At 36.1% G+C, this 14604-nt stretch overlaps 1 protein-coding gene and 1 long non-coding RNA gene across 9 annotated transcripts in view; one reads left to right on the top strand and one right to left on the bottom strand.

Moving 5' to 3' along the window:
- Window positions 1-10273, bottom strand: SLC7A9 (solute carrier family 7 member 9). 8 transcript variants are annotated; one of them, XM_085551112.1, is made up of 13 exons: window positions 10135-10273; window positions 9222-9347; window positions 7971-8118; window positions 6984-7226; window positions 6216-6341; window positions 5792-5891; window positions 5129-5173; window positions 4688-4811; window positions 3075-3178; window positions 2193-2289; window positions 1335-1484; window positions 619-793; window positions 1-243 (listed from the first exon to the last, which is right to left on the bottom strand). In XM_085551112.1, exons 2-13 carry the CDS (start codon window positions 9324-9326, stop codon window positions 179-181), a joined length of 1482 nt encoding a protein of 493 aa, XP_085407238.1. In that variant the 5' UTR covers window positions 9327-9347; window positions 10135-10273; the 3' UTR covers window positions 1-178. The 8 variants fall into 8 exon arrangements, with proteins under 8 accessions (XP_085407238.1, XP_015729428.1, XP_085407241.1 ...); XM_015873942.3 differs by having other exon boundaries at window positions 9222-9334; window positions 10135-10243; XM_085551115.1 differs by lacking the exon at window positions 10135-10273 and having other exon boundaries at window positions 7971-8042; window positions 9222-9349.
- Window positions 10228-14604, top strand: part of LOC107319265 (uncharacterized) — a 6922-nt gene continuing 2545 nt past the window's right edge. The window contains exons 1-2 of the long non-coding RNA XR_001557711.3: window positions 10228-10296; window positions 11412-11647. This is a non-coding gene — a long non-coding RNA (uncharacterized LOC107319265). The remainder of the gene's footprint in view (window positions 10297-11411; window positions 11648-14604) is intronic.

Here is a 14604-nt window from a genome sequence, read left to right on the forward strand (position 1 = left end):
TATGTTTCATATCTTTTATTCTTATATTTAATGTACTTCACATACAGAATAGCATTGCAAAAAGGCTGCACACTAGTATGAACATATAAATTCAGAAAGTCAAAGTGTGCCCCAAACTAAATGGAATCTCCTTCAACTGATGTAGCATTTAAAAACACTCTATCACATACAAAATATTTTATTCTGCAACTTCCTCTGGTGGAACAACTTCCAAAAGCATCTGAAGGTACATAGTGATGGGCTCTGAGAAGGAAATTAATTATTAGAAGCCTTATCAGGAAAAAAGTATTTATATTCTGATTAATACTGTTTTTCTTAGTTTAAAATATTCTTTGAAACTTTTGTGTGTCTTTTCATATCTAAAATTCAAACAAGGGGTGGGAAGGTTTTGTCATTGCTTTAAGTTGGTCATCCTTTTCATTTGCAGAAATGGATTAAATGCTCTTTAGTGACACACAGTGAGCTTTACTAATGTTGTCTGTCTGGAAAAATTGCCTCTCTTTCTGTTCCCCCCACTATATGAATTAGTTAGGATGGACCATAAAATGAGCTCTGTTGAAGTAGTTACTGTAAAACTTAGGAATGTTCTGTTGAATTTGGTAATTGAGGTATACTTACCTGATATTTTTTGGGACCACTTGAACTTGAAATGAACGAAAAGTACATAAAATATAAGTCCACTTAGTATAAATAAAACACAGTACAAATAGGCCAGTTCAGGTGCCGTGATGATTGGTGCCAGTACCAACAAAATGGATATTAATGTCACTATAACTGGAATGATGATGGGTATCTGCAAGTTAAAAATATATATAGATTCACAAAAATATTTTGCTAGTTGTTTTACCATTCTTACAGAGGTTGTGTATATGAGAGGCAGAGTTTCACTATTTTATGATGTTTCTGGAACTAGATCTGGCAGATCTAGAGTAGCAAGAATATGGATGAAGTCTTCTAAATCATTTAAAAATATCTCTTTGTGTTGCAGATTGCAGTGTAATAATTCATTGTGTTCTAATGGATTTGGGACCTTACTCCTGTACAGTGGACTCTTAGCCTGTCTTCACGCCTGCTGACTGTAGATTGCCATCCCTGAAAATCTGAAACAGAATTTCTGCCTGTGGTCTGAGTGAGTGAAAATAAACATTGCATGGGCTCCTTTGGAGTCTTTGAGCTTTTTTCCTGTTGCAAAACTTGAAGATGAAATCTAGCCATGTATTTATAGCTCCGTGTGGGACAGAGGCCCAGGTTGTTGTGTAAGTATCCAAACTTCTGGAATTAGTTTATGCTATTTATGGAAACAGAAGAAAAGCCGTACTGAATGCTGGACTTACCCTGATTGGTCTCTTGAGTTCCTTTCTGGTAAACCTCATAACAATAAGTGCAAATACACTTAAACCATAAAATATCCAGACAGCAAAACTAAAATAGTTTATGAGTGTGTTAATGTCACCAGGGATAATATAAATAATAGTAACAGCACCCTAAAAACAGAAACAAAAGTTAGCATAGCATATTGAAGAAGATTGAACTATGCTTTTGTCCCTGTGTGTTTGTATGGTTACAGTTTTCAGAGACTGATTTCTGTGTGCTTTTGATTAAATATTTGAGTATGTGTGAATTGCAGCTACTTGCATGTCGTTTTAATTCTGTTTTAAGTTAAGACACTTAAATTGTATTTGCTTGTTCACTTTTTTGGGGGGTATTGAATTTACTGGGAGCGGATGGAGCAATAAAATTGAGTTCATCTGGTTTAAGCTTTATGTAAACAGGTAAAGTATAAAAATAGTCTAGCTTTATTTTAAAATGTGTTTACTAAATGGAAAGATGTAAATGCATTCTCAATGGAAATACAGCAGGAAATATTCCATGGACACCCTGTGAAGTGAAGAATTTGATGCCAATATTATAATCTTTTTTAATTTAACTTTCACACTATGGATTCTTAGCATTTTGATTTGAAAGCTTATCTGTGGAATGGAACTTCTCCTGTTAAGGAGCTGCTTTTCTTCTGCAATCTTTTTTTTCTTTTTCATAATACTTGCTTAGCAATATTCCTGTCTTCTGTAGTTATATTGCAGATCATAATCTCACAGAGATGTGAAGATGTGTCACGACTGCTGGTAGGAAACTTTGAAAGTGTTAGTTAACATTTTTGTCATAATTTCTCAGTACTTGGGGTGTATACTTACATAAAATATGATAGCAGGTGCTGGTGTTAAGCGCTTGACACTAATGTAGGAGAGCACCTCTAGCATGTGCCCTTCACGGCCTGCTACATAAACAAGTCTGAAGAAAAACAAAAGCAAGGCAGGAGTGTTAGCCTGGTGGAGTTCAAGTGGGTTTACTTCTCCAAAAAGTGGGGGAAGTGCGGAGCACCACTGATCTTAAGATTTGTTTTTATTGTGCAGCTACATCTGAATTGAGTTTCTTCTAGTGTGCATCACTATTTCCTATTTAGGGAATATTGCAGTGAACTGAAATAGTGGAAATAACTGATATTAATGCACAGAACAGAAACTAACTCTATTTTCAGACACATTCATTTTCAGATTTCATTTAACTGCAGTTGTTTTGTAAAAAAAAATAAAAAATAAAAAAAAAATTAAAAAAAAAAAATTCTAGTGCCTTAGTCTTTTAATAAGGAGTATTTGTTTTAAATTCTTCCATATCAGAGAACCATCTTGACAGCCTGGTCTGTACAGTCTTACCGTGTTCAGATAATGTACTTTTTATAGTAAGTAGCAATGTTGAGCAATAGATCAAAAGGAACAGCTTCTTTTTCAAGTTCTTATCTGGGCTGTTAATTCTGTAGTCGTGTTCTAATTCTTAATCTTTTTTGTTTGCTTAATGATTAGCTTTAAATTCAGCTGAATAAAAAGAATGCTGAATCTACTTTGAAATGAGGTTTTTTCAAACCTGTAAAGCTTCATTTTGCAAAATACCCTGGGTCTAGATTTGCAAGTACTTCAGTTATTTTCTCTATATATTCATTCTGGTTGAATATGAATACATTATTCTTTTTTTATTGTTCAAAAAAAAACAATTTTAAGATATTTAGGATGGGAGCTTACCTGCCTGCAGTAAAACATACCCCGTTGGCAGATCCAATTGTAGAAAAGGCCACAAAGAGGGGAATTATCCAGGAGGCTGGATAAAGGACTCTGTCTCCAAACGTCTGGGATATGGGATTAAAATTAATCATTTTTGTTATTTTAACTACTTTTTGAAATGTTAAAATGTTGGTGCCGCTTTAAGAGTATTTTTACCAATAAAATATATGCATTGTATATATTCAAATGTGTTTAGCCAAATTAATTGAATTAATTCATGTAAGACTCTATAAGGAAGAGTGGGATATTATTGTCCTGGTATTTTTGATGCAGCATGCGTAGGAAACACTGGGAGGCAGATGTGAAAAATACACTGAAACTCAATTCTGTTTAAGACACTTGGTTTGGGGATGTCTGCAAAACAAAACAAAAGATATGATTGCTGCAGAGCACTGTACACATACAACCTATAGAGAAAGAATAATAATGGTAGTGAAGATTTAACACCTGAGGCATTGTTATGAGTGAACATGAAAAAGACAAACTTGCAAAGTTTGCAAAGTAGGCCTGCACCTTGTTATGGAGATATCGATTTTTCCATGATGAATCAGGACTAATGCAGGTACATTGGTCTGCTGAAAGAGAATTTAAAGCTTGGACAGGAGGGACATTTTGCATTTCTATTTAACAGTTGGTTAACTATTAAGGTCCAGCATAGAGTTCCACTTCTGCTCAAGCTTAACATCAAAGTATAGTCGTTTTATCCAGGGTACTCATCAGCATTAAGCAAGAAAGATACTTTGAAAGATGGAGAGATTTGTTTATACAGGGCACTCATTTGGTGTTTGCTTGTGTTCTTTTGTATTGCCCAGTAGCCACTGAGATTCTCTCATCACTTCATTGCTAGCTCTGTGCTAGCTCACCATAGGTGGTCAGCTTAGTGGCACACCAGAGAGAAGTGGTTCTTCATCAACATAAAACTTTGGGTTAGGTACTGTACCTCTTGATGGAGAAAAAACAAAGATAACTAAATTGCATCAAAGTTATGTTTTAAAAGATTTCCATGTGATTGTTGAGTATTATGTTAAGATACCTATTAATTGTGTTTCACTGCCTTCTGCATGTAGATGAGGTGCTCTTTGTTTTTACTTAAAACTAACAGTGAAGAATTGCTGCAAGATGCTGATTGGTGGTTTGGGAGACAAAATGCCCCGTGGAACATGTTATGAGTGGAACTGGAGGGATAGATGTGTTTGTGCAAATTTCTGAAATCTTAACAATAATCTTTAATGAATTTTGGCAATAGTATGTCATGTAGTAATGAAAAAAAATTCTTCTCCTAATCATGCTAAGATAAAATTAAATCTAATGGGGAAGTGAACTACATCTGGCTGCTATCTTCAGAATGATAAGGTCTAATCTACTGTGATTCTGCACGTGCTTGTTTCTAAGAACTACTGGAAGCGTTGGCAAGGGCAAAGCAGCAGTTATTTTTCCATATACTTTTTAGTACTTACAGGGGAAAAAGCAGTTAACTGCTGAGCTGTAGCCTTTACACAGTGTTACCTCAAAGACTGCATTACTTTTGCTTGTTGTTTTTGTTGTTATTGTTTTCCCAAAATAAGGGGACTTACCACAGCAACTGCCTGGGACTGCAGGAGTTCTGTTGAAGTCATTACGGTGAAATATGAAACGTTTATCAAAACGTAACAAACAGTAACCAGGGGGATTCCAATAATTATAGATAGTGGTAGGTTTCTAGAGAATACAAAAGAAAGACTTGGTTAGCATTGCTGTGTCATTGGTGTTGTTACTGTAGTAAACTGGACTCTTTTTTCCCCAGATATTCTTCAGGTATGTTTACGTTTCTTTACTGTAGAGCAACAGAAACCAGAATTAAATAAAGAAATCACATCTGTGAAAGCCAGAATATATGATAGTTCTTTGTCTGCTGATATTCAAACTTTAAGTATGCATTCCCTTTGCAGTCAAGCCAAAATAAGTGCTTGCTTGGACAAAAATTGAGCCTTATTGCTAGAAGTACAACTTTCATATTTATTTATTATTATTTTTACCTGTAAGGATTCTTCAATTCTTCTGTGATGTAATTGAGTTGATTCCTGGAAGACATTAATAAGATATTACTAGCAATCAGATGTTTTGCGTTTCCAGTTAAATACAGAAGTGCCTGTATAATTTTGAATTGAGCTGGTCTTTGCTCCTGGGTACGATGTCCTGGAATAACCAGACATTTCCTTTGAGCTTCAGGTTTTGCAATATGTAAATCTTCTCAAATAAAAGCACTAGTTCACTGTGCCTGTTGCAAGGACTCAAGTTTAAGTCTACTAATCTTTAACAATATGTCTTTAAGTTGTTTTGTAAACATCTTAATTTGGAATTTACAGTTCCAGATACACATTCTCAGTAGACCACAGGTAACAGTAACCTGTAGAGCTTTTGCCTGGACAAATGGAACTAGCTGTTTTTATGTCTCTCATTATTACAGTATCTAACCACCTTTAGCACCGAAGCAGTAGGCCTTTTGGGATCTACTATAAAATCTTTCCCTAGTAAACAGTAACTTGAGGATTTTATTTTTTTAAACTGAGGATACTGTTCTTTATCCACAATTCTTTAAGAGATTATTTATGAAAATTCAGGTGTTAACTTGCATCTTGTTATTTCTGCTATGGGAGAGAGTTAAACTGCAACTGTTAACGCTGGTAAAGATGCCTTACCATCCATCGTATGCCCAGAGTCCATTGTAGAATGCCAAACCAATAGAGCTAACAGAAATTTTACTATCCTTGAAAGAATCTTGAAAGTTTTGGGTTTTTCCTGGAAATAAGACAAATAATAGTGACAAAATGTTGTAATTTGGCTGCACACCACTAGATGAAGAAAAACTCCAGCATCTGCTGGGTCTTTTGAAACATTTTGTTAGAAATCAATTCATAGAAATGTTATGAATTTATTGGTAGTATTGAAATTCTTACCCCAGATCCTCTAAAAGAAAGTGCTGTGGTTTCAGAGAGACTTTGAGACAGCAACAGTGAAGAAAGACAATAGCCTTATTTTTGTGCCTTTTTTGTCAGTAGGAAATTCTTAAAGATTACAGCAGAAACTAAAATAATGGTTGGAAGTGAATGTATGTTTGATTACCTTGTGCGAGGAGAACGATCCCAGTTACAGCAATGATTGCCACAACTATCATTTTAGCAGCTGTGAGAAAATTCTGGAGATAACTTCCCAGCTTCACACTCAGTGAATTCACTATTGTAATTACCACTAAAAGAAAGAAATTCATGTCTTGTATTAAATTTGTCAGAGCTGGAAGAGAAGTAGGTGTATGCATTTTTTCCCTTATTCCTCATAGATTATATATGTTATTCATACAATTTCTAACATAAACAATTGGTTGATTTTAAAGTAGTGAGGAAAAAGGTTTTGAATTTGATATCTACCTTTAACAATAACAACAAAATTATGTACATAGTAACTGCTCTGCATTGTGATAAATACAGAAATACCTTTGCTAACATTTTTTCCTCCTTTTCTGCTACAGATAAGTGTTTGTTATATGGCTGTGTTTTTCTTGGTAAAAAGGAAATGTAGGCTAGAAGGAAACCATCTATTGTGTTCGAGTCAGAGAGTCCTTCCCACAATTACCATATTATTCCAAAATTAAAATAAATTGTTATTAGTACTTTTAAAATAATAAATAAAAATTAATACATTAAATTATACATTAAAATACATAAATAAAAATTAATACATTGTTTCACAGTTCTGTTCCTTTTATTGTAGAGTTGCTTCCTGCTGTCCTCATAAAGATGAATTCTTACTACCCTGAAGTGCATGAAGGTGAACAGAAGTTGCTTTGCAGTTATGGAATTTATCACTTATAAAATAAGAATTAAAAAGTCTTACCAATGGCAGCTGCTGCAAGGCACTTGATGACTACTGGAGGTGGATCACAACCTGGATAAAAGGGAGCTGATGCATATTCTGCAAAGCTGAGACATATGATAGCGAAAGAACTGGGTTTTATGACAAGCAGACTTGCCCAAGAAAACAGAAATGCTGGTATTGGGCCAAAGGCCTCCATAAGGTAAGGATATTCCCCTCCTGATTTTGCAATCATTGTACCAAGTTCAGCAAAACAAAGTGCACCTGAACAACAAGAAAAACGCTTGTTATTTTTTTTATTTGGTTTATACACATCTTAAACTACGGGCTATTTATAGACAGCACAATTGCAGAAGTGAATGGATACATGTAACATATCCTTCTCATACTGGAACTTAAGTGATAACCTAGAATTTACATTTAGTTGTGTTTAAGACTCATGGATGGAGTACAATAGAAACCTATGGGGAAAAAGATCTTGTGGCACAGTTTTGAAGTAAAATGTTTACTAAGCTCATTTTTAAGGTACAGTGGCACTTTTAGTTTCATTGTGGTAGTTGGTGTATTACTCAGAAATAATGATTTCTATGCCCTGTATCTGACATAACAAACAATTCTTTTTTCTTTTCCTAATTGAAATATTCTGAGATGCTTAGTACTAAATTTTGTGTGATTAAAATTAGACTTGCATGACTGTAGACAAACAGTAGGAATACCAAGCCACTTCTAGTAAGTTATGCGTATTATCGTGCCTGTGATTTAAGTAGGTCTTCTCTTTGCAATTAGTGGGTAAAGTGAATAAAACTAAATCCTGCTTCAAAAATGAGCTAAAAACATTCTTTGTGATTTTAATAGCTTAACCTGTTGTTTATAAACAACACATCAGGGTATTACTGATCTTAGTGTAGGTGCTGTTACCTAATTTGTGAAATGAGTTGTATGCAGACACTGAGTAGTAAATTAAATGATTTAAGCAAAAATTCAAACTTCTGTGTTGACTCTGTTTACCTAATGTTGCCAGAACTCCACAGACTGCCCAGATGGTTAGACAAGGACCAACAGCTCCAACATTGGCAAGTACTGATTTTGGAGAAACAAAGATACCTGAGCCAATAATTGTACCAACGATCATACAGATTCCACTAATCAGGCCCACCTTGAAATAAAAGGAGACATTTTGGTGAAGTAATTTCTAGTAACTACTTTTCAGTTTAATACGATACTAACTGACGTCAGTGATTTGCTGTAGCTTTTGACATGAAGTTTCAACTAATTAGTAAACTGTGGAATTTTTTCCAAATATGTATATGGCCTGTGGCATGCCAGCTTGCATGTTTGTTTTCATAAACCATCCTTTCAATTATGTGGGTCTCAATATTAATGCTGTACGTGTGAGCAATTCTCTTTATTTAACTTAAGCGTCACATTTTGGTGAACACTTGAATTCTGAAGTTTTGTAGCTTCTAAGATGTGCCTTCTTGGAGGGATTCTACCCTTTTTCTTTAAGCAGTTGTTCTGCTCTCCTTGCTCCAGAAATGATTTTAATATTGATAAGTAATGAAAAGATTACATTCTTCAGATTTTGTAGCTATTGCCACATTAGATGACTCTAAAACTTGAGACTCAAAGGTCATTGGCTTGGGCATCTTAAATGTTCCTTATTAAGTTATAGCTAGCCTAATAACTTCAGTATTTTGCCAGTCCAGGTTCTTGGCACCTAAATGTATCTATGCAGGGTATCATTTTCCAGGTTGCTTAAACTGAAAGATAAATTACACTTCGCCGTGGGAGTCTTGTCAGAGGTAAATGAAGTGGCATATCCTTTCTGTAAAAGTATCAGTCATTTTCCGGAGAAGAAAAATTACTGTTTGTCTTTCTATACATTTAGCTGTTTTATGGACATAAACACTAACAGATTTGCAGTAGTGAGCTGAACCAACCCTGTTCAGCCTCTGAGAAGCTGGCGTAGGAAGAATTAGTGAAGTCCATAATGTTATGCTGAGCTGAGCAAGTGTAAAATAGTGAGAACTAATTTAAAGACTTGAAAATTATATATTCTTTCTTTTGTGTTTATATCAGAGCTATATACATAGCAGTTAATAAGTTCATAAAATGTAATTCAGCCACACCATGAAGATACTGCACATAAGAGCAATTTCAACTTTTATATGATGATACATCATCACATGTACATTCTTAATGCCTCCCTGTGCCGGCCCTTCACATGCGCATGTTAAGGGAGTGGCTGTAGGCATTTACCTGTTTTTTTAGGTTTGTTGCTTGGGGTTCCTGACTCTGAATGGATTGTCCATCCTCCTTTCTGTTGTCCTGGTCTTTTCTTTTCCTCAAGCTTCCTTCACCCATTTGATTTACTTGTTGAAATATCTAAATAAAGGGGAAAAAAATCAGTTAAAAATCTTTGTTAAATTAGGCTTTTTCCTGCTTTCTTGGAGACGCAAGCATTTTTGACCAGGTGTCTTTTCCTGTAAGTGTCTAAATAGCAGCTCTTTGTTTCAGAAAGTGTTGCTGTTCTTCCCTGTGTTGAATTGGGGTAAATGTCTTCTTGTGAACACTATATTCTGTTTAGGATAAGACTGTAAACAATTTGACTTCAAAAATGTTAATTTTAGATTTCTGAATGTAGTATTTTCTTGAAAGTTTTGTTTGTTTCACAAAGTGTTGGAATAAAATCCAGCCTGAAGTAGTGATGGAAGTGGAGGTTAAAACAGATTAGTCCTGATTCCCACAGTTAATGCAGACAATCCCCTCTCTCCTTAGACTCTCCATCTGTAACTGTTAGAATCTGAACATTGATGGTTGTTTTGCAGCTAAACAGACAATGCAGGCGTGCTTCGTATTTGGGCAGTTCAGCTAGTATCCAGCAATTCTTGGCTTTTTGTTTTTAGCCTTTTAAATTGATGGAATGTCCATCTCAGTACTGCTGGTCTTCAGGAATGTTTCTGCTATAGAGAGACCTGGTTTATGATTTTAAGATTTTAAAAATCAACGTATAGTCCAACTTAAGATTCAAGAAATAATGGAAAATTGCCCATGTAAGGAATGCAGGGCTTGGGTCACTGAATTCTATTACAGCTTTGTGCCCAGCTTCTCTCTTTCAAGTTTTTTGTCTAGAGTATGTTGTTATCTTCTAGTAAAACATGCTGTCACTTACCTTATTTGTATTTCTTTGATGTAATTCAGGCTCCAGGGATCTCTTATAGTGTTTCTCTTTCCTCCCGTTAGATTTACCAGCCAGTTAGAGAGCAACACAGGTCCATGTCCGAAACAAGAATACGCAGAAGCAACAGCAGCTTAAGTACAGAGGTTATAAAAGGTAATCATTAAACCTGTTCTCAGCCAAGAAGTTTTGAGATGGGAACCACAGGTAAACCAATAGTCCAATTAGTTTATCTTTAAAACAAAAAGTTTTTTTTCCCATTTGTTCAGAATGTTTGTCTAGTACCTAACTATTTTATTATATAGTGAGAGGAAGTCGTAATTTAAGTGCATTTTAATTTCATGTCAAGTTGTTTGCGGTTTAGAAACTGTGGAAAGATAAACTTGAAGTAATTGTAGTGGTGTGGATATGTTAAAAGTATCTGTTTAGATGTAAAGTGCATCCCATAAAGGCAGCTCGTTTCATCTCGAGGAGATGGAGAAGTGTGAGCAGAAATCTCTCGTTTGGTTTTTCATTAACCTGAAGACAGCTGAGTGGGCAGCTTGTGTTTCTTTCATCTGCGGTTTCAATTTTTCATTGGAAGGAAACTCTGGAGATAGAGTCCAACCCATCTGCTAAAGCCAGTTCCCCAGGGCAGGTCCCACAGGAAAGAATCCTAGTGCACTTTTTAGTATCTTCAGAGGAGATTCTACAACCTCTCTGGGCAGCCTCTTCCAGTACTGTGTAACCCTCATGGTGAAGAGGTTTATCTTCATGTTTGTATGGAACTGTGTTCCAGTTCGTTCCTATTGCCCCTTGTCTTGCTGCTAGGCACTGCTAAAAAGAACCTGGGCCCCATCCACTTGACTACTGTCTTCTAAATATTTATAAGCATTAATAAGATCATCTCTCAATGTCCTCCACGCTGAATGGGCTCAGGTCTTTCAGCCTTCCCTCATAAGGGAGTTACTTCAGGCCCCAGTCATTTTTTGTGACTTTTTTGACTCCCTAGTATTTCCCTGCCTTTCTTAAACAGAGGAGCCCAGAACTGGACACAGTACCCCAGATGTGGCCTCACCAGAGCAGAGATGAAGGTGACCTCCATCACTTTGCTAGCCATTCTCTTTTGAATGTATTCGAGGATCCCATTGGCAGCCTTAGCCATGAGGGCACACTGCTGGGTCCTAGCCAATCTGTTGTGCACCAAGGGTACTCAGGCCCTTATCTGCAGAGTTCCTCTCCAACAGTTCAGCTCCTAAACTGTACTGTTGCGTGTGGTTATTCCTCTCTAGGTGTAGGATGCTGCACTTACCATTGATGAGCCTCAGCGAGTTCCTCTGCCCAGCTGCCCAGCCTGTCCAGGTTGTGCTGAATGGAAGCAGAGCCTTCTGGCAATGTCAGCCACTCCTCATGGCTTCATATTATCAGCAAACTTACTTGGGGTGTACTCTGTCCCTTCATCTAGTTCACTGATGAGGATGAGATTGCAAAACAATATCAGTACTGAAATCAAAGCTATATTTTGCAGGTAACAATTTTACTGTCTCCTCTTTATTTTGGTAAGAATTAAAAGCAGCATTAAACTTCAAGAAAGATTTTTTTTTTTTTTCCTTGTAACCATCTTGTTTAGAAATTACCATCTGAACAGCAGAGTTGCGTGCTATTTTTTTGTTTGTTTTACCAAAGAAGAATAAAGAATATTAAAGTCAGAGATCAACAATTAACTCCTTTTTCTGCATCTTTTACAAAAACTCAAAGAATTTTGTTAGTAATCATGGTATACTGATGTTTCTGCATCTATCAATTGCATATAACTGGCTTTGTATTGAATATTAGATTACGTATTTGTGTTCTCTAGGCTTGATGATTAAGACACATCATCTGCTCACCGCTCCTTTGTTTTTATGGAAATGACACAGACTGCTGAATTAGCTCATGTGAAAAGAAAAAGCATTTTGGGAATGGGAAGGGGAATCATATATAGGGCTATTTTTTTTCCTCTCAAAATGGGGTAAATAGACCTTTCATGTCATCTGCTGCCTGGAATTTCCAGGCCAACAAACAAGTACAAATCCTTGGTTAATTTTGATGGAAAGATAATGGAGTATTGTTGTCTTAAAAACCTTACGTGACAAGGAGTCAATTTAGGATTTTATTTTTTACATGCAGTGTTTTTAAAGTAAGTAATCCTTGAATTTTACCTGCAGGTGGATGTTGAACATCCCTCATGATGTTCTCAGCTTATTTTCTGCATCACACCTCTCCTTTAGTTTGCTTGTTCAGATATAATACAGGCAATGTTGAATATGTTAGTTTTTCACCAATTTATTGAGTCAGTGTTGAATATTCATTTGGAAAGTTCTCATCTGTTGAATGGACGTGTTTAATCTCTGTCAGTAGCTTGATTTCAGATAGCCTGTTTCCTTATAAAAATGGAGAAGCATTTCCATTTGTTATCTAGTTTTATTTTAAGGGTTAGTCTGTGGATAGTATAGAGCTGTTATAGGACTTGGACTTTTATCAGCAATCCTTTTCTGAGCCATTTAAAAAAACAAAAACCCACAATACTGAGTTCAGGAATTCTACTGTCTTTCTCCCTTTGTGGATAGGAGGAATTGCATTCTGCTGCCATGGCAGAAGATTCCTCCCCTCTCAATTGTATATGTATGAAAGAGTTCAAATTTCAAGGGACTTAAGGATGAAGCACTTTGTGGGCTGTTCCTGTCACTGCAGTTTGAACCTTTTCAAATACTGTTTACTAAGTACATCATAAAAAGTAATTTTCAACTTTAATTCAGGAAACAAGAAGAAAATAGCATATACATTTAGCTTTTATTACCATTATCACTAATAATAAAGGTTAATGTTTGTTGGGGTTGGTATTTATTGCTTGCAGTAATGCACGTATTCTTCTTTGGACTGGCAGTTCTGAAATGAATGGTATTGACTGTTCTAACTTAAAGGTTTTACTTACGGCTTAGTGGTATCTCAGAATGGATACTTTCCATTCTAACCTTGCTACCTGACAGGTTACTTCATTTTATCAGAGGAATGGTGTGTTTACTTGCACTTGCTCTTCTTTGACTCCTACTGTTAACAGATGTGCTCTAAGAAGTTATCTCACTTCTGTTGACCTTAAGTGCATTTCATTTTTCTTCTGAGTAATTCCAGGTATGTTTTGAGTGGAATGTAAGAAAACAGTCTTTCTGAAATAGCTGTATCAAGCAGGTCATACTCACGGTTGCAAGTTCCTTGTGTCTTGTGGCAGTCAGTTGTGCTGGCTGGCCACAAAGTGCTGTGCTTTGACTTGTAGTCAGAACACCTTTGATGTCACAGCAGTGTTTTGGCTAATGCTGAGCAGTGCTGGCACAACATGGAGGTTGGGGTGGGCAGGAGATGAAGTAAGGACACAGTCAGGACAGACAATCAGAACTGACCAGAGGGATATCCAATACTTGCTTGGCATTCTACTCAGCAATAATTGCTGTGGGGCTTCTTGTTAGCCAGGTGTTTGTCTTCCTGAGAAACTGCTATGCTTTTTGAGGCCTTGCTTCCTAGGAAGTAGTTAACATCACTTGCTGATGGGATGAAGAAAATGACTTTTGCTTCTGTTTGCTTCCATATGCAGCCGCTGCATTTTTTCCCCTTTCATAAAACTCCACCTTATTTCAACCCATCAGTGTTCTTTTTCTTTTTTTAAAAAAATATATTTTCTTGCCCTGCTTTGTTGAACTGGGGGAGTGAGAGTGGCATGGTGGGCCTTAGCTGCCAATTGACTGTCATACCACCATGTAAATAGGGAAGATTAGACAAGTATGTCATTTTTATTTCAAAAATATATATACTTTGGGCAATAAATGATATTTTTCTCCCTTTGCTTTTTGCTTACAGTATATTTGTTTGGGCCCCTGTGACAAAGAAGGGAATGGAATAAAGCTGTTGGAAAGGTTTGCTAAGCAGATTTACCTCAGTATTTATTCAGACAAATCACTACAGTGGAGTGGATAGAAATGTCTTCCCGATCTGTTGTATTTTTCTTCCTTTTATTTTTTATTTTTTTACCCTCACACCTGGAATCTGGTGGCTTTGGTCTGAAAGGCCACACAGTGATTTTATGACTAGCTTTACATGCTAAGTCTGAAAAGAACAATGAAATTCCTACTACTTCTAACAACGTTTGCGGCTCTAATTCATGTATATGGTAGCAGGGTGGCAAGAACCTCTGAGTCCTGTAATTGTGTACAGTGTACATGTATGCCAAAGTCATTAAAAAATTGATTTTCTTTTAAGTATCTTAATGCCATAACAGTTCAATATGCAGTTCTTCTAGGAATTACAAGATGACAAAAATCGTGACTAGATGGGAGGAGAACCAGTAAGCCTAGAAGATTGTTTAGAATTTATGCACTTTTGATTATACAAATTGATGGTAACAGTGAAGATGAAAAGAACAGACCCGTGCTTATTTTGAAAGTGGTATCCTTC

Source organism: Coturnix japonica, chromosome 6 (genome assembly GCF_054131305.1).
Source record: "Coturnix japonica strain WE chromosome 6, WE-NBRP24, whole genome shotgun sequence".
Lineage (NCBI taxonomy): Eukaryota > Metazoa > Chordata > Aves > Galliformes > Phasianidae > Coturnix > Coturnix japonica.

What these genes read in the sequence shown, in the direction of transcription:
- SLC7A9 (XM_085551111.1), bottom strand. Translation starts at nt 9,326, where the DNA reads ATGGGTGAAGGAAGCTTGAGGAAAAGAAAAGACCAGGACAACAGAAAG. An exon ending in TGGAGTTCTGGCAACATTAG is followed by an intron (nt 7,227 to 7,970) that starts GTAAACAGAGTC and finishes CTTGTTGTTCAG; the next exon opens with GTGCACTTTGTTTTGCTGAA. An exon ending in CACCTGCTATCATATTTTAT is followed by an intron (nt 1,485 to 2,192) that starts GTAAGTATACAC and finishes TTCTGTTTTTAG; the next exon opens with GGTGCTGTTACTATTATTTA.